Below are 20,636 nucleotides of genomic sequence, written 5' to 3'. Positions count from 1 at the left end.
AAAAGGAAGAAATTCTCATGATGAGTACGCTGCCAGTTTTACTGACAAGCTGATTTTTAAAAAGGGGGGGGGAAGAAAAAGAATAAATAAAAGGAGAGGCTCAGAAAACTGAAATTCCAGAATTCCTAAGAAATTTTTCAATTTAAAGACATAATTAGTATTTCTTGTAGTAAGCCAACATCCTAGGGAAGACAGCATCTTTTATTATAACATCCCTAGGCACAGTCAGGACTATAAACCCTGAGATAGAGCTCTCCAGCAGAAACAAGAGAAACAAGCTTGTGTTCATATAATTAAATACATACCAGTTCTGATCTATACTAAGAGTTTACACTGACACTAACAGCATTCAACAGCTTTTTGGACACATCAGAGCATTCCCTGCGATCTTTCTCAAATACTTTAAGTTTTCTTAATTTGATCTAATCTGGTTTCAGTGTAGGAGAAAGAAAGAGGAGTCCACTTGTCTCCAACAGGTTTCTTGTTACAGCTTTTTTTGGTTTGGGGATTTTTTCTTTTTCTTTTTTCTTTTCTTTCTTTTTTTTTTTTTTTTTAAACAATGCAGAGCACAGATAATTTTTTAACTCCTATCCTGTTTCTGACCAAGATATGTTGCAAGGAGAAATTTACTATTCTGAGGACATTTTGATTTGACTAGGTTGGTCCTCCCAGCAGAATGCAAACCAAAACCAGAATTTTTGAAGAATAATTTAAAGCGTGAGCATGAGGAAAAAAAATGGGAAGACACCACCTTAAAATACAATGCATTCCAAGATATTTCAGCTGTAATAAACACAAATCYAGAGTTAGTCTTCAATTCATAGTACTAACAGTGCTATAAAACCACATTTCTCGAATATATCTACATTTCGGATACTACTCCTCTTCCTTCTTGGAAAAGGACAGAATAGGTTCTTCCCAGGCCAAAAAAGAGTAAGTAAATGTATGACTGGGCCTGCATCCATCAGTGGTCATTTTCATCTTTGCAAATATTCAGCCATTCATCAAATTCCACTCTTCAGGTATACCTTTATTTCAACAGTTGTGTTCACAAACATAACGTAAGATCAAAAGAAACAGACACAGATGACTGGAAGCCAGCTTTCCCTGAGGCCAGCCTCCCATATAAGAAGTCAAAAATGATGCTTAAATTTAACTAATGTCTTACTATAACAGTAAGATAGTCCCCTTAGATCTGTTTTCAAAAACAGAAAAAGCAAAAAAAATCATCCAGAATAAATACCTAAGAGAAAATTGCAATTGAATTTGACAGAACAGTAAGTATTCAGTAGGTAGCATTCAGTTACCTTAGGGAGACATTCTCATCATTTATTTCCACAAATGCTGAAATCCCGCCAGTGTCCTGRAAGTCCTTGATTTAAATACGGGCAGCCAGTGACGCAATATTATATATGAAGGGTCAGCAGCTCTAAAATGCACTCATTCCCATTGGTCAGAAAGAAGTTTGGACATAGTGACCTTCACAGCAAGGGTCATCTTCTTTCCCAGGCTTGTGCAAGAAAAATAAACCCCAGAGATGGCAGGGAGCCTTGATAACTTGCTGAGGAAGCAGCCAGTGCCAATCTTAGAGCAAAAAAACTACACTAAGCTACAGTGCAATAATGTAACAATAAATAACTACAAACAGCAAACAAAAGTAGTTTTGCTTCTCCCTCCCCCAACTATTTATCAAAAACTAGTTCTCAGCTGTGTTAATCAACAGGCATGAGGGAAACTGGTATTGCAGCAAAAATTATTACCTAGCATGTCTATCAAGCACACGCTTGACCAGAGACCTGAGTGCTCTGTAGTCTGATCAACACCTGGTCCTTTCAGAACTACCAAATACAGTTAAATAATACTTTTGAGTTATTCATACCTTTTTTTGTTCCGCATCCTATACCAATGCTGTCACTTTAGAACCAAACTAACCTCCTCAGTTTCCTTTACTCTCATATGAACTTCACTCCATTTCAGTCAACACAGCAATCAGAAGGCAGACTCATCTTACAAATGGAAAATTAAATTTAGAACTATAAGGTCAAAGCTGAAGAAGCAATAGGTGGCCTGTACCTTCAGAAGAAGAGATATTTACCTTTAATGCACAAAAGGCAAAAACAAACTGACTGCCATCTACAATTAGAATACAGAAATTAAACAGGAAGTAATTGCAAAAATTAAAGAAAAAAATACAAATAGCTTCTGATTAACAACACATAATCTGTCAAATTCATATACTTTAAGATTCTGAAGCTCTACAGTACAAAAATAAAACCAGACAGTATGGGGCTGGTAGGCCTAAATACCAAACTGTCTGCAGTATCTTACCTCTTAAAGAGCAGTAGCTTAGGCATTAAAAGATTGGTCTTTTGCAAATGTAAAAAAAGTCCATATGTGAAATGGTCATGAAATGAAAACTGTGCACATTAAATACCATGGACTCTGCCAGCCATAAATTAACAGAGAATTTCCATTTCACAAGATCCAGGGAGTTTTATAGGTCACTTTGCCATCCCACAGATTTGACTGTTCACATGTACTTAAATAGCTTCCCTACGCAACTTCCTTAAAACTTTAACTGAAAAGCAAGATGAGTATTTACAGTTAAAAAATGTTTTTATTTAAAGCAATTCCTATGAAAGCAGTATTTAGACCCTGTTAGTCAAGCATTCTGTACAATGTACGTACCACGTTATAGCAAGTCACCCTGTCTTCTACAGCAGAGCAGCARTCCTCTGTGTGGGAACATTTCTGACAAGGCCTGTGCTGTCCAATCCCACTCATTCCTGCTTACACTTCATCATCTGCAAACAGTATCTCTGCACTCTCCACAATTTTTTCCAATCATCCCCATCGTGAGCAGTGTGAAAGCTATTTCAATAGAGGAAAGCAAGTGCTACCTGAACAGCCAATTGCAAAAGCAGGCAGCCCAGCACAGGACCTCTCCCTTCCTAGTGCTCTCCTGGTGCTATCCATAGTGCTTCCCTTCTCAACTACGCATGCGGCGTAGAAAAACAAAAGCAACATTAAGAGATTTATCTGCAGGACTTGGAGAAGTAAGAAGCAAATATGGCAAGACTAYAACAGGAGGACAAAAAGTCCCTTGGCTGTACCTCTCCCACTCCTGCAGCAAGGCCAGAAGTAGGTTTGAGCAAAAGAAAGAGGTGGTGCTGCCCCTTGCAGCTTTCTGAAAAGCASTGGAGGGAGAAACATCAGTCCATGGAACGCAACAGAAGAGAACAAGTCTGTACAAGGTATTTGGAAAGTTAGGAGAAGGAAAGTCAAAACAAAAACAAAAACAAAATACAACACATCACAGCAGCAGAAGTGATGTAGGAGGTGGTGATAAAAGAACTGAAACTCTCCTTGGTTGGGAACTTACTGGTCTAATAATTATACATAGAAACACTGTGCTAAAACAAACTGCAGGATTTCCACATTCAAAACTTCCAAAATGAAAGAAACGCCAGTATGCCCGCACAGCTTGAATTTTGACACCCTTACCGCTGGTTCTCCTTCCCCCATTCACACATCTTCCAATACAGCTTTTAATTTTGGTGATTCCCCACCTCCTATATCCCCCTTCCATTTCGCCAGGAGCCCTTCTTTGCTCAGTGCTGTGAGTGGGACTGTTCTGGAGATCAGCCTTACCAGTTGTTCTGCATAAATAATTATACTATATTTGTTCCTCAACATGCCAACTGCCAGAAGTTAGCCAAATTACTCAACTTGTATTTATTTTGCATTTAGAGTTTTTTCTTATCTTGAGAAGGAGCGTGAACAGTAGTAGCATTTTATCTGGCAAGGTACATAAAAGATGCATGTGTTCCTATATCTTAGAGAAYACAAAGTGAAAGAAATGCACCCTGAATTAAGAGCAAACGAGAAAAAAAWTTGCAGACTCTTGCCTATGTAAAACAAAGATCCAGAATAAGCCACTCCACCTCATTTCTGTATGTCCTGCAAGCCTGTCTCCTGGGTCTGTCCTCTGCCATTGTGGCACTGGGGAAGGGGAAAAGCAAATCTACAAAAGTCCTTTGGACAGAGCCACAGAGTTTCCTTGGCATGAAAAAATAGCACAGGAAGGCACAATAGTAAGAAAATGGAAAAGATACTTTGAGTTCAAAAACCTGTTAAAAAGATTTTGAAATTTTAAAAGGCTGTTGGTATTACTGTCCTTAACAGCTGCTGTTCTTAATGCTAGTATACAAAGTCACCCAGAAAAAGAAAAATAATAAAGATTAAGCATCAGGCAGTCATTTCTACAGTTCTTAATTCTGTGCTGATAAACCAGGACTGCCAGTGCATCTCCATGAACTACTTCTGCATCTCATATCCAGTGTGCAATCTACCATCAAACATGATTTAGACATCCGTTTACTCTTTTTCTAGCAGGATCTCATCAAATATAGGTTCTCTTCCCTGCTCCAGACTGTCAGTAGTACTAGAAAACACCAACAGAAGTATTAGATTTTTAAGGTTATGTCAGTTTTAACCTATTTCTCATGTTTCAGCTGGCAATAGGTGCCAGCTTCACTTTCAAACTTTCACTCGCTAAACACAATCCTAAAAGACTTGAACTGCAAGGAATTCTTATGTATGAAAACTACTGTTTTCMTACATAAAATGTGCAAACATATTGTGTGTGCATAGACACAAATGTGCAAATAAAATGCACACTTGAAAGTCAAATTTGATCTGGCATTTATCCCTTCAAATAATTTTTTCTTTTCCTTTCTATAATCCCACTTCTTCAGGATCTCCACCTATTTCACAGTTTAGAGGTCCGTTAAACAGGCCAATCTTGTAAACTGTCAGTCTATACTCCCCTCCTGTCGGATTTTAACACCTGCACAGTGAAGAGCATATATTGGCAAAGTTGTACTCAGCTTTTCTTTATAAATGTTGTACTGTTTACCCTGTCTGCATTATTATATTCATTTTTTATTTATATATCAATTGAACCTTATGGTGGCAACTTTCCTCATATTCACAAATATATTTGCACACAATTTTTATATTGTTTTTCACAAGCATATTTTGCACATTCACTTTCTTTCTGAACAGAGAGAGATGTTGGTATGATAAAATATACATAAATATCTTAGAGTGCAGTGTAACCTAAGTATTTTGCTATACATTCCAACTCCATTATAAGTACCAGATGTATTAATGATTACTGAAAACTAAAGCATATATATAAGAAGTTACTGCTACATTATTTGTAAGTACTAATTAAACATGTACATAAAACAACTGTCCCTAAAGTAACTGAGATCAGTTTTCAGAAGCAAATACTACAGCAACYATTTCAGTTCCTTCCCAGTCACCAATTATTTCTTCTCCCCCTCAAACTGTGAATACATTATAAAATCTTCTGAAAGACAAAAAGAATGATGCTGATAATTTCAGAATATGAAGGTAAGCACACCTGCACTACAGATGCACTCATTCTGGATCATTACCATAACTATGCATCTCTTACCTGTAGACATCAACTCCAGTGACAGGTTTCCATGCTCCCTAAATCTCTGACTTTTATTTTGCCTTCAGAAAGACTATTTGAAATAGAGCCAAAATTAAAAGCTTATTTCAACAGTGAATTACCTGTGTAACAAACGTTGCTTCAATTACTCTCACGTATATGAGAACGAAGAAGCAATGAACCTATGGTCTCCTTTCACAAAAGCCATTTCTTTGCTGTAACCACAAGGGTTAGTGCCGATAACTGTTTAAAAAATAAAAAAAAGTTTCAGAAAATAAAGTAATCTTATTTTTGCAAAATGGAGTCAACAATTGGGTAATACTGCACCTCCAGACTATCTTTGAGCAACTCTAACTGTTAAAGTTCCCTAGGATGTAGTAATAGTGTGTGTGGAAGGGCATGTTTACCTTTCAATCAAGCTGGATGTCAGCCAAAACAGTTTCATTTACTGGGACCAAGTCATGTCAGTTCCTGTCCTGGCGTTCTTATTCATAGCCAACTGCTTATTTTCCAAACTCCTCTACAATCAGGACAGAGTAAAACAACAGAATTATTTTATCCCACCCAACCTTCACACAGGTTGCCCTTCTGCCCCTACCACATTTATACTGATACATTGTAGTACTGGAAACAAGATTCAGCCTTTCATCTCATGATTTAGTAGGGTTAGGCTTTTATTTCATGACTTAGTAAAGACTGGTGTTAAAAAAAATATATATATGAACAGTATAGCCTGACCTCAACAGGGACTGAGAGTCTTTGCATTAGAGAAGAAACATACTGTACTTTGAAAATGGACACATATATTCACTGGAACTATCAGAGTCCCTGCCTCCACATCTTGAGCTAAAGAAAAGAGAATTTTCTGAGCTTACCGCCTTGTAAAAGAAGAATAATTATCCTTTCAAGGTCTTATATTGAATTAGATTCATCTCAGTCAGATTTCAGTTCATGACTTCCTCCCCATCTCCTGCTCTGTGGCCAGTTCTTCTGCTCTGATTAGTTTTAGGTGCCTTATTTAACAAAATCATTTTAAAGGTTAATTCTTTTATCACACTGTGAATAGAAACATCCACTCCAAGCGCCTCTTGCATGCAGACTGCTCAATTTCCCATTAACACACTTCATAATTCTTCCTTCATCCTACTAAGCTGAAATTTTCAACATATACAACACCAAATAAATCCACAAAACGAAACAACAGAAAGACCCCAATAGGCAGACTGCAAAGAAACAGGCAATTTCTCTGAGTTTCTTGATGTCATAGCGTAAGGKTTGGAAAAGTGGCAAGGATTATGAAAATATGTCTTTCCTAGTTCAGCTTAGCATGGTCTGAGCTAACTTGCTGTTTCTGCATGAAAACAGATAAAGGAGTGCTCATGCATCTTCTCCACAGACTCTGTTACTGAAGCAATGCAATATACTGACTCCTCAGTCAGGGTATGAGGAACTGAGAGACTATACAAGCAGCGATGCGGGAAGAAGAGTTGCTCCAGTTACTGCCCCTGCGTTGTACTACAGAGTTGGGCATAGCRTCTTGAAAGAAACTTACAAAAGAACAAGACAACATGAACAACTAAGAAGCACTTAATAAGGTGCTATCTGAAAGACATTGCGATTGAGTTTGTTAACTGCAATTCAGTTTACTTCAAAAATAAAACACAAATAAGAAATCAAAACTCTGTAGATCCTCATTAAGTGACTGAAAAGTAATTCAGACAGGCATAAAGATGTTCTGCTTGCACTCTCACAGATGCCAAACAACAAATCAAAATATTGCAAGAAGGTCCCCCAAGCTGGGATAAAATTTCAAACCACATCTAAGATGATCTAACGGTTTCCTTCCCCCCCCTTTCCTACTTTCTCCCTTGCACTGGCAAGGGCACTCTTCTGACTTGTCAGGCAGTCAGCTCATGGATCTAAAATGCTAGGAAGTTTTTCTTTCTCTTTTTGTGGGCAGAAGGGATGGATAAGCCTTTTGCAGTRAAGGAACTCCCTGAACGGGTTCACCACAGGGTGGGAAAAACAGCAGAGCTGGACAAGGGAAGTAACATCTAGGGCCTGGGAGAAGGGAAGAGGTGGGTCCATCCTTTTCAGCAGCTTATAGCCTTTAGATTAGTCTCACTGCAAGTCAGTCTACCACAGAGAGAGGAAACAGGGAGGTTCTTATGAAACACTTCGCCATTCTGCTTTAATTCATGAGTAGTAAGAATCCAGCCTCCCTCCACACACACACACACACACACACACACACACACACACACACACACAAAAGCAAACAGGTCTACAGGGATGAGGTCCACTCTAAATTTAAAGTGTACTTTAAAGATAAGGTACTTGCAAGATGCCCCTTTGGCTCCACCAACCAACAAAATGAAAATTACTACACATCATAGAGGTTCGGTTGTATTTCACTCAAACAAAATATGTTCTGCTTCATTTTAGCTTGCTCTTCTTGTAATTTCATTTCCAAATTGTAATCAAGAACTGGACATCTGCCTTAGTGAAATTATTATTTATTTAATCACTATTTAAAGTGAGTTTGGGTTAACTTGACACATTCAGGGCATTTTTCCTTCTCCAGTGGTAACAGACCCAGCTAAAGTGACTTTCCAGACAAACCATTTCATCTTTTATGTCTAACAATCCAGAGGCTGGAATGTAATAGCTATTAACCTACAAGAGCTAGCACTGCCAAGTAGCAGGCTCAAGGAAGGGGTCCAGCTCACAGGATGCAACAACCTACTGATCTAACTCAGGCAACTGGAGAAAGACCTCTGATTTTACATTAACTCCACACTGGCAAAGGCAAATGCAATGTAAATCCTAATTACTTCTCGGAAAACAAACAAACAAACAAACAAACATTTTCATCCCTTATGACTATTGGATGGGAAAGAAAAAGGTCCTCCAAGTTTGTATCTGCTCTCTCCTCACAGTTCTATTAGAAGTAAACAAATGCCTGGGAAGACTAGACGGACAGAACCATAAAATTTAAGTGAACCATGCACAAACAGATGAGCACATCACACTGCTGGAACAGTAGTATACAGGGACATTAGAGTAAAATTGATTTTGTTTAAATTTAATGCTGGTAGTTTACCTGGAAAAAAAAAAAAAAAAAAAAAAAAAAAAAAAAAAAAAAAAAAAAAAAAAAAAAAAAAAAAAAAAAAAAAAAAACTTGTGCTGAATTGCAGTATCTTTTATGTTTATTTCTCAGATAGACACTAAAGGGCAAAACTTGACAGAGAGCAGCAGATAAGTGAAAGAATGCATGAAAAGAATAACCAGAAGTCTTGGAAAGTCTTCTCTGAACTGGGAAAATTATTTTTAAAAGTAGGAAAAGAGGAGAGAGGGAACAGAAAGAAGGATTAYAGTTATTTCACTATGACTTAAATGGGCTTAAATACTTGCAAATCTTTACATTTTCCTGGACTGATGCTTTAAGTTCAGCTCCTAGAACTTTAGCTGAAATAAGTTATCGTGAAATAAGCACGTAATAAAATTATTTCATTAGATGTATTTCCTTCTGACTTATGTGAAGAATTTATCACAGAATTGGTGAGGATCTCTACAGATCACCCAGTCCAAATTCCCTGCTCAAGCAGGGTTATCTCAAAAAGTTTGCTCAGGACCATGTCCACTTGGGTTTTGAATATMCRCAAGGCTGGAGACGCCATAGCCTCTCTGGGCAAGCTGTGCCAGTGTTTGACCACCCTCTGAGTAAAAAACTTTCTTAAATTTAAATAGAATTTCCTGTATTTCATTCTCTGCCCATTGCCGCTCATTCTTTCACTGGGCATCACTGGGTACTTAGATACTTCAATAAAATCTCCCAAGCCTTCTTTCACTGAGGCAAACATGCTCTGTACACAGGGCACTCCAAACTTTTATATGATACCACAGAACACATTTTATGTACCAGTCTATCGCCAACTAATAACAAAAAAGTTTACTTTGACTGGTTCCACACCCAAGGCTTGCTTAGCCACGGACAGAGTCCAAAAAGCCAAAAAAAACCCAAAACAACAAACAAAAACATACACAAGAAGCAAGTTTATTACTGACTTGCAATATCTATGCTAGAGAAGTCACTCTTTTTCTGGCTTTTACTTTTCTGCTCAGTTAATTTATAACAGTATTTATTAAGGAACTTATACATAGATGGCTATGCCATGAAAACCCACACCATGAGCACAAACAAACATACCAGCAAAATTTAACTACAGGCTAGTCTTACACTCATTTCTATCCTGAAATGTGGCATTAATAACCAGTGGGATATCTAACAAGCATTTGAACACACAATAGCAAAATTGCACTTCCCTGTGTACCCTCCTCTTCAAGCTGTCTGGATGTCAAAATTTATCACCATAAGAAACAAAAGTTTTCTATAGTCTTTCTCATTACTATTCCTCTTCTCTTGAAGAAAACTTCTGAACTCTTTCAGTGCTGTTTAATATACATTCATAACTCCTAACAATCTACAAAGCAACTGTGATAAAATATTAACAAATGTTAGTTCCTTGCTATTAAGTTCTTCCGAGTTAATATATATTGATCATATCTATAATAAACACACATTAAAAAAACATGCATTTATTTCATATATTCACTTAAAGCAGGCAGTATACCAGCTCTATCTTGCACTTAACTATGCCATAAAACTCACAAACTGCAGATTTTATATAATCTTAACTTCCGAGTCCAGGTTCTCAGTATTGTATTGAGTCTGTGCTTTGTAAAACATATTCTGTAAAATAAAAGAGTAAAATTCAAATAAAAAGTGGAAGTAGTTGTAAATTTACTACAGTAAATGCATACTACCAGTATTTATTGCAGTAAGCAACTTAAGGGGAAAGCCAAAGTAAAAAAGTAAAACAAAGCCAGCTGTGATCTCATTAGCCAAGCTCATTATATAAGATCTCATTAGCTCCCATCCACATAAATCCTACAGACACTGATGAAAAGGAAGAGAAATCAGGGATATAGAGGTTGAATAATCATGTAATATTACAGCACATCATTAACTTAGCAGTTAATGTCTGGAATACAACTGAGTAAGATATACAGTGATGCATACTGCAGAAATCCTATGGTCAGGCTTCCCAAATACTGCTGTTATTACGCAAAGGATGCTTGCATAAGTAGCAACAGGAGCTTCAGATGGCTCAAAACCTCTAAGAATATGTACAATAGGCTAACAGATAGAATGAGACAGTATGTTAAACAAAATTAAACTCCAACACACTCCAGCTTCCTTCTCATGATCTGGTCTACAAACAGGATCTCTAGGTAGGTTTCTATGTTAGGAACAGTAAGCATTTCTACAAAGTGAGAAATATGAACAGAACTCAATTTTTTGGCATTATACATTGACTTCAACTTGAATTCTCAAAATTTGATCAAAGTTTCTTTAGTTTGTAAAGAGTTAAATGACTTTATAGTTTTCGTATTAAATTCAGAAAAAAAAATTGTTTGGAATTATATACCATGTATAATAAACTCCGGTAGTTCCAGCTGACTTCAGTGAGACTTTTTCCCCTTTCCATCAGCTTCAACAAGAGAAAGACTAAGCAGCATTGACCTACACAAGCCTTTTATTGGCAACCTGGGACTTACATGATCATCAGCTACTGAAGTTTTACTTAGAAGGATCATCATCACAATAAAAACATTTCCTAGATAACGTTGTTAAAGTATTTAAGGAATTTATTAAAATGCCCCAGTATTTTAAGCCAATGGGATTTCTGGCTGGGCTATTTTGAAACAATCACACAGCTTAGACAGGCTAGCAATATTCTCAACTTTCTTTTCTTCTGCAGCCATCTTTACTTTCTCATTAATTAGTTAATGTCTGAATGTCCCAACTCTAAGTTTTACAGCTGCACTAGAACAGAAATGTTTTTCATATAAAGGCAGTACATGGGCACTGGGTGTGGGTGGGTTAGTTATGTTTTGTTTTGCTTCTTAACCACATGAAAGGTATAACTTAGTTACTAAAAGAGAATTTGCATTTTAAAATATCCAGTTCAAGTTTCAGAATTTCAGTTTCTACAGCACCTAGAAATGAGCTTACAAATTTTAACACAATATGTTTTCTTCACAGAAGACTATGAAAAGCATAGGTTTGTTCAAGTCTTACACAGAGTTAAGCTTTCTCTTTCTGTTCCAAAGGAGGTGAATTTCTCAGTTACCCAAAGGCAGGCTAATCACTTACCTACTTTCTATTTTGTATGAAATGCCATTTGCTAAATAATGACGTAACACAGCTATAATAGAAATCAAATCATGTAGCAAGTATTCTTTCCATCATGAGTCCAAATTTAAAAACGAGGTTAAAAAATACCTTATCTGAACAAAAGATGTAATATAATTCATAAGAAACTGACCTGTGACATAGTCTCAGAAAATACCTTTTCTTCAAACAAGGTGTGAAGACTACTGTGGGGTTGATGGGTAGAGTCTAAGGTCACACAGGAATGCTTAGTTCTTCTAAGAAGAACCAGGAGAACTTATTTTTCGATAACCTGAATTGATTTAACATGGATCTCTCCTCCCTCCCAACTAGCCTCTGGTAGATACATTTTAATCCTTTGGCACATACTCATTAAGAAAAAAGTGGCAACACTACCTACACCCAAGGAAAAATAAAACAAAAMCCAAGCATGCTATACAGATTATATCAATGATAGAAACTTCAAAATTGAGTGATGAATTAAAATAGATTTTGTCAAACACCTTTCACAAGATTACAAGTCTAACGTCACAGTTTTGAAACTGAAAACATACATAACAACTATCCACCAGGAATTGTAAACATTTCTAAGCATTTATACAGGTAAGAACACCTGAATTTTTGAAGTTAGCTGTTTTTCTTCCCTAGAAGCAATATTAAATTCAAATGTCATACTTGAGAGTTATGCCTATCTAAAACAATCAGGTTGAGCTAAAATGGGAATAGCAAATTATCTCATATGAGACTGCTATGGAATTTTCACACTTTCTCTAAAAGGTCAGGGTGACATCAGGCAAGGGAGATAACAAATTTTCATATTTTATGCTGCAGTTGCATGTGCAGATTCATGTGCATTGACGGTCCAGAGCCACACAGTGATCTCCTGAAGATCCTGAGAATAAATAGTATCTGAGGAGCCAACACTACTTGTTACATACTCCCTATGTCCCCTTGTCCTCACCTTCTAGAAAGGAGGAGAAAAAATATTTAATGCTTTTTTCCAAAGGTGGAAAAGATGAAGCTGAGAGAAACACAAACAGAACTACAGGTGAAAAAGAAGCTGAAAGACCTAAAAATTATGTTTAAAGTTTGCCTCCTCCATGAAACAGTGTAGAAGACCAGCAACTAAGCATAATACAAAAACACTTCAGTGTTTCACTATTGTACAGAAAAGAGTGAAAGCATTATAAAAATCATAAAAAATACCTGTAGTTTCAGGAGAACTGAAGAAAGTATGAATTCTAAAAGTAAGAGAGGTTACCTTCTGCCATCCCCACAGAATTTTATCTTGAAAAATAAAGCACTTAATAATTACCCACTTCTACAAAGAATAGCTAGCCCTGAAAAGTGGAGGTGCATGACCTAATATCAAATGTTATTAATGTATTTCTAGGTAAAAGAATTTCAATCTGTATCATATAATGCATTCAAAGCAGGTCTGAAAGCTTGAACTGATGTACCTGCTCAGTGAAGTGCTACCTGAAGATAAGCTAAAACAAAACAATTCCCTTTTGGCCAGGGAGAAATTGCAGCAGACATACTTGCACAGATCATTGAGAAACTTGGAAAAGGTGAATTAAGTAAACTTGCTGTGATCAAGGAAAATTACTTGTCAAGGAAAAAATATTAAATACGCTTTGTACCTGAAAGATATTTGATTCTGACAGTTAACATTTTTGGAATAATTTAAGTGTGTCTGGAACACATACCATTCCATAGGAATTTGCCATGCCCTTCAGTGTATCTATATAAACTAAGTAAAAAAGCGAACCCAAAAGGTTAGGTTTATATTATTCTTTGTATTTTTCATTTAAGTTATCAGAGATGCATAATATAGCAAAATGAGAAACAGAAATATTGCAACAGATTTTTTAAGCAATGAAATCTGAAGGGGAAAAAATCCCACAAACCTCACCTATCCATTATTGCATTTGTCTATGATACTAGGCATCATAGCTGCAAAGCAGCTACTGCTTTGCACACAGAAAAGGATACGTATCTCTGTTGAACAATCATTATAGTTGTAGATCCTAATACTTGCTTTGAAATGCATCTTGACACCATCAGCAGGAAATATTGTACAAGTTTATAGCAGCCTCTAACAGCTGAAGTCAGAATTGGTAGCACTTCCTTTCAAGCAACAGGTAGCTTAAGCACATGGTCATCGTAAGACTGTGACAACAGTATTTAACAGAATGCTGGTTTACAGCTGTTCTCTGTAGGGATAAGGAGGAAATGTAGTCCTACTTGTTATGTCTAAGTAAAACTCTCTATCAGTAGGCACTCTATCAAAAACCCCACGGCAGGATATACAAAAATGAGACAGGACACTATAACAATAATATCCAGAACGTTTCAATAATTAGAACACTGCTCAAAAGAGGCTGGAGTATTCTATGGGAAAAGTAGACCATTTCTTYTTTGATTTCTGTTTTTACTAAATGATTATGTATTTCCCTCAAACAATTTTAACATAGCCACTTTAAATCCTTCCGAGCAGATATTAGAGAGTGAAAACTTGCTCCAGTTCTAGTAATAGATAAATACCGCTGCTGCTACAAAAGACTAATACTCAGTGAAAGGGGACTACACAGTGTAATACATGTCTAGAGTAAATATTAAGTTTTATTCTTAGCGTGCATGTTTTTTAGTACCTTTACAGCAAAATTATGATAGATGCTACGAGGTCCTACAGATGCTATGCGGCCTGTCAACTGATTATTATAAATATGTTCAATGTATCATCTTTATATAAAGATCTTGAATTTCTATCAGATCATCAAAACTAGACCTTTAATGAACCATTAAAAGAAAAGGCTCTTCTCCAAAGAGTTTATCTTATATTACCTCTAAGCAAAAAGGGAGGGAAGTCATTTTTGTGCATGGATTGAAAAAGAAGAAAAGGAAAAGATGATGTGATCTACTCCTCTTAAAGGGAGCAGAAGAAAGATAAATGAGGTTATCAGATAAAATACATTCTAACTACTTGCAATATGACCTAACAGTAAGAATCCATCTCTTTCAAGAGCATAAAACATCTTCCATTAGACGAAGACAACTGTTGATATCACAGTGAAAATGCTTAGCTTACCAACATCAGTGTTCACACAGAAGTTTGTAACAGCAAGCCGCAAGTTACACCATTTTACCATAGCATGTGCTATAAAAGTTCAATATTGAATGATCTATAGCTCTTGAAAAACCATGAGYCATGAATGTCCTCTAGTCACACTGCTTTTCAAAGTGGGAGGCATAGAACAGGCTGCCAACAACTGTAAGAGCGATAGAAAGCAATGATACATACACACACATACACATTCACAATCTCAGTCTAAATAATTTTCTTACATCTACCTTGTGAAAAACAGTGCAATTGTTAACACTTGTTTTGTGTGACCATTTGTACAAGCTCAAAAAAGAAAAAAAAAAGAAAAAAAAGAAAAAAAGAACTCCAGCTAGCTGAATCAGTACAAGTATCAAATTAAATCAGAAATGATAGGGCTATGACTCACGTTTACAGAGAAAAGAGCTGCGTTGGTTCAGCCCTTCCAGCATCTAGCCATCTGCTCCAACCTTCTTACAGAGCTACTGACCCTGCAACTGAGTTGACAGAAGAAAACATGACTCTGCCTGTGCCAGTTTAGTTCAGTCAGCATCTTCACTCACATCCAGCTTTTATCAGTCCTTTAATTTGCCAGATTGTAGTGAAGTAGCTCAGGTGCAGACAAGTTCCCTCCTGCTACTGTGCAGTCAGTTCCAAGAAGGAGCAGATCTGTCAGCGAATATGGGGTGGTAAAAAAGAGCAGCAAWGCGCTCAAGCCCCACTGCTGAAACTCACCAAGCTTGTGCATTCTCACAAGACTTGCCACCTAACAACAGTATGTTTGGTTTACACGACCTACTGTGTTAAATAGGCCATCCAGCTTCCATTTGCTTTCCAGTAACCTATAAAAACAGTAGCCTAAATGACTGTAGATATAAAATGTTTTCTTCTCTGTTGGGTATTCATACCTAGCTGATTAAAAGCAGCAAGGATAAACTGCCTTAATTTTGCCTCTCTTTATTGTACCAATAAAAAACTTTAAACACAGTAGTTGAACTGGCTAGGTAGATTAGCGAGATCTGCCCATTAGTTACTGATGCTATCTTTGCTCTGAGGAAAGAATGTTTGTTGCGCAGATGCTTTCACATGAGCACCAAATAGTTTTTAAAAAAACATATGTCTGTGTGGGGGGGCAAAGTGAAAAAAAAAAAAAAAAAAAAAAGATGTCCAACACAAAGCCAAATTTGCCAGGAAAAAAAAAAAGTGTGATGAATTATACTTCCAAGATAAAATAACATATCCAAATCTTTAGAGACAAATGCTGCCTAATTTTGAGCATTTTGAAATAGATATAATTTTTAACAATATCTCAAGCACAGCATCAACAGTCCATCCTGGTGTCCAACAGTACTGGCAATATATTAATTAATACATTGCAATATATATTAAGTGTAATATATTAATATATTACACTTAAGAGGCATGTCACAGAAATAACTGTGTTATTTGCATTCCTTTCCTTTGGAAGAGGAGGGAGGCAAGAATTATTTCAACTGCATGAAAACTTAAGTTTTTTTTTCTAAAATAGAAAAAATAAGTTCTAGCTTACTTCTAAAATGAAAAAGAATCATGAAATAATAAAAGGAAGAAGAGGTGATGTACTTGGGAAGATGAAAGAAAAGTCAACAGGGGAAAAAGAATAAAAATAGCAGATCGTAGAAGCATAAACATAAATATGAAAAAAATCAAAAGAACAGAAAGGTGTAGTTCAAGGTTAAAAACTATATAGGTCAAGATAAATTATATAGGTTTGTTTTTGAAAGCCAGAAGTTGTTGATTAAGGGAAATGTAATTCTCCCGTGAAGAGGATTCCAAAGCCTATGAGATATAGCTCCAGATGAATTGGTGTAAGAAGAAAATAAAGGCTAGGAAAGAGGAGAAAAAAAAATATATGTATGTCAGAAGAAAATATATGTTAAAAGAATAAATGAAGTCAAAAGGATACAGAAAAAGTGTCTGTTAGGATAATGCTTTCTCAGGAATTAGCTGTCAAAGTTATCTCTTTCCTACTCCTCTTCTTTACTGCCTGCAAGTGTGGAATGCCTTGGAACATTACTATCTATTTTCCCGTTTCCAAAACCAAAGTGAAAAATAAACAACYCCCCAAACAAAAAGAGTATTTTCCTTTTCAGTAGCAGTTTAACCTTATAGCATATACCCATTTAAAATATCTCTTGGGCCCTTGTGTACACAAAGGACTGCAACACATCTATACCATATGCTGTGAATCATTGGTTCAAGTAGCTTCACAACCAAATCAGCCAAATAATAAAAATGACATTCTAACAACTTAAGACATCTTAACTGATCAATAAATAGTAACTTCAGAGTACTAAGTAACACAATTAGAAACTGCGTCAAAGTAACACTTTTTAATCAAGAGGAGCCTCTCCTTTTCTCTTTGTTAACGTTATCAACCTTTTGTGGTGTTTACAGACTCACTGAACACCATTCTGAGTCTAATCCTTTTTTTTTTATTAGCTTTCAGAAGATGAGTAATAATTCTTGTACAAGTGCTTTCTGAAGATGAAAATCTACCTTATTATTATAAAAATGAAATACCATGTCACTCTCTTATTTTGAACTTCCTTAAATGGAGAGCGCAAGTGATACAAGAATGACTCAAGTACAGTATACATACATATAATTTTATATAGTTATAAAGTCAAAGATTTTTCCTTGTTTAAAGACTTCTGGTTAGAATAAGCATTACACATATTTCAAAATACTGCAACTTGGCTAAGAATACAGTTCATTGTGTATAATTACATTTCAAATAAGCTCAAAGACACAATATAAGTGGAAGTGTTTGGCTCTCAGAGCAGATAACTTACACTAGCAATGATATCAGAAGCTTGATGAACGGCTAGCAGTTCATCCTGCTTTAGCAATTCTGAATCATGCAATGAAACAAAGTATTTTTCTTTGAAAAATTCAAGGGTAAAACATGTTTAAATAAACTCTAAATGGTGGCTTAATAAATGAGTTTTACAATTCCAATTGTAATTGTAAAGAAAAAACATTAGTTTTCATCTTTCATTTACATTCTGGTATTTGCAGGAAGTCCAGCACTCGCCCTCAGAGGCTCTACTGAAGGTGGTGAGACTGCATGCAGATCCAACTGTCAGCCCACACAGAAGAGCTTGCCAAAACTGGGCCTAATCATGGAAACAGAACAGAGTACCACCCAGCCCCAATCAATATTATCAGGATACACCTTTAATACTTCTTTAAAATCAGAAAAATAAACATACTTGCAGTATGTGGACACCACCATTCAAAGTGTTACTTCAACTACTCTCAGGACATTCAAGGAGTTTCATAATGACTGCAGTAAGGTTTWCAACAAATAAATCCCTCTAAAGTCACCTGGAGCACAATGAAGACAATTCATCTGCTGAGCTCACACATATATTTAGCCTCTGGTCATCTGCTGAGTATTTTTACCTTCTTAACTGTTACCACTGTATTAAGATGTTCTGCATTTATCTGGTACCACTTAGAGTTTGCTAATGTCACTATCTTTTTCCTTAAAGACACCAAGTAGATGGTGTTCAACCAAATTTCTAGAAGTAGCATCTACCTCTACTTATGGTTAACAGCTCCTACTCAGGAAAATGGTAAGAGCTGTACATGTATTTTTGTAGAGTTTTCTTCCTGCCCCAAACCAACAATTAAGCTAGAACTGTTTTTAAAAGGTAAAATAGCACTAACCATTTAAAAAGAATTCAATTATTATTACAGCAAGCTTTTGTCACTGCGCTTAAAAAAAAAAGTTGAACTGTGTTTCCCATATCAAATGCCCAGTTTTTTATTGCCATGCATAGTTAATTTCCCCACTCCAGCGTAAGTGCAAATTCAGTATTTCTGATTTGATGGCACTGTGTGATCATTTTATACACATGAAAAGATTTCTGAAGATTCACAATAACATAGAAAAAAGGCCACAGGAAGACACTGAAAGCCTGCTTTAAAAAAACATTCTAAAACAAACATAACTTAAAATAGGATCACCAAACTCACATACAAGTTAGCATCACACAGTAATGCTGTTACCTAGTGGTGGAAAGCTAGGTATATCAGAAATTGTACAGCTGCACTTTTTTTTAAATAATGTGGAATTCTTGACTGTGAACTATTAAACAGCTTTAGCTTATAAATGAGGCTTTTTTTTCCTCTTAATGAAAGAAACGGCTTTCTTGCATTCACCTCTGTGACAAAGGGTACCACTGCACCTGTCAGTTCTGATTATCAAGAGARTAACTGGTAGACAAGAAGCAGTATCATTTCCTGACGACCCTAAACCTGCTGTTTAGCACTCCTCCTGCAATAGGAACCCCAGCTTTCCACAGAGTGCAATAATGAAAACAAGACCAGCTTCTTACCAGATTGTATTTTCAATTACATAAGCCAGCAATAGCTGAAATCAACCAGTATCCTCTAAAACACCTGGTTAAATACATTTGCTTTGCTTTCAGCCAGAAAAGTAATAAATACRGCAAGAGAGGGAAAATACGAAGACTTTAATGCCACTTACTCAAATGCAAAGAAGAGTCCACTGGTGACCAAGATGAGAACAAGAGTCAGGTAGAAGACTCCAGTCTGTCGAGCCATCATGATCCTCCCATTGCAGAAGAATTTGTTTCTTCCAGGAAAAACCTCCCATTTTCTCTTGGGAGCTGATTTCTTTTTCTTATGGGGAGACTCCATGGGAGACGAAGAGCTGTGTGTGCTGATCTGACTGTATTCACAGTCTTTCATGGGCCCACTACCACCTCCAGGAGTCATCAAGAGAGAGTAAAATGTGGGGAGAACCCCACCAAAAAATATACACAATATATATATGGGCAGATATCCTTCCGACTAAGATCACCCTCTCTAGCAGCCCCAATTAAAAAGCAAAAACTGAAAAGTCTGCTACCAGGCTAGTGATAGGTACATCATGCAAACACCACTTAACTCCTGAGAAACCAAAGCTGTCATATTAGAAATGCTTGAGAGGGATCCCTCCTTCCTCCACCAGTTACAAAACCATGTAGGACAATCCTTTTTTAAAACATCTTATCACAAAACAAGCCCCTCAAAAATTGTAAAACAGTCTGGCTGTCAGAAAAATAYGGTCTTTCTTTCAAGTTTGTTTTCAAAGAGGAAGGGTTTGCTTTCCCACGTCCACCCCAAGAGAAATCTCCGAGGGTCAAAAGGTTGGTCAAGGCAAGGTTTAGCGCTCGAGTCTATCATTCATTGAGATTTGTTATAATCCTCCTTCGTGCGGCAGATTTCACTGCTAAAAAAGAGCATTCCTAAAGCGTCCCCTCAAGAGACAAATCATTAGGGGAAAAGAGAAGGGGAAAAAGAAAAAAAAACAGGAAAGAAAAACACGCTGCAACTCCAGCTTCCGAGAAAAACACTTCACGATCTCTTCCTCCTGAAGCGGTAATTCAACGGCAAGGGGCCGCAGGCCGCCGCTCCGCGCAGACCCGGCCCGGGGCACGGCTCACCGCGGGCCCTGCTCCCCCGTCGCCAGAGGGGATTTTCCTGGGCCGCGGGCGGCGCGGAGCAGGGCCGCTCCTCGGCGGCCGCCAGCGCCGCCGGCGCAGCTCCTCATCCTCCCGCAGGCAGCGAGCGGAACCGCTTCCCCGCCTCACGCCCCGGGCGGCGCCGCCGCCGCCGCCTTTAACCCCCGCCTGCCCCTACACAACAGGTCCCCGCCGCCGCCGCATGCTGCCCAACGGCTCAGCCCCGCGCCGCCGCCGCCGCCCGCCGGACACCCCTGCCGGCGCCGCTCCGGCCCTCTACCATCCTCGCCGCCC

At 37.3% G+C, this 20,636-nt stretch overlaps 1 protein-coding gene across 5 annotated transcripts in view; it reads right to left on the bottom strand.

The window, feature by feature from the left end:
• The window catches only part of ZDHHC14 (zDHHC palmitoyltransferase 14), a 117,624-nt gene extending 97,020 nt beyond the window's left edge, over positions 1-20,604 (bottom strand). For 2 of the 5 annotated variants that reach the window (XM_085297992.1, XM_085297996.1), the window contains exon 1: positions 19,364-20,604. In XM_085297992.1, the coding sequence (XP_085154118.1) occupies positions 19,364-19,614 (251 nt within the window). In that variant the 5' untranslated portion in view covers positions 19,615-20,604. The remainder of the gene's footprint in view (positions 1-19,363) is intronic. The other 3 variants (XM_085297994.1, XM_085297993.1, XM_085297995.1) reach the window with 2 other exon arrangements.
• Positions 20,605-20,636: the final 32 nt, after the last annotated feature.

Source organism: Rhea americana, unplaced genomic scaffold (assembly GCF_003343005.1).
Source record: "Rhea americana isolate MKP2758 unplaced genomic scaffold, rheAme1 scaffold_134, whole genome shotgun sequence".
NCBI lineage: Eukaryota > Metazoa > Chordata > Aves > Rheiformes > Rheidae > Rhea > Rhea americana.
Note: the sequence above shows the minus strand (reverse complement) of the source record. Positions and strands in the feature narration are given on the sequence as shown.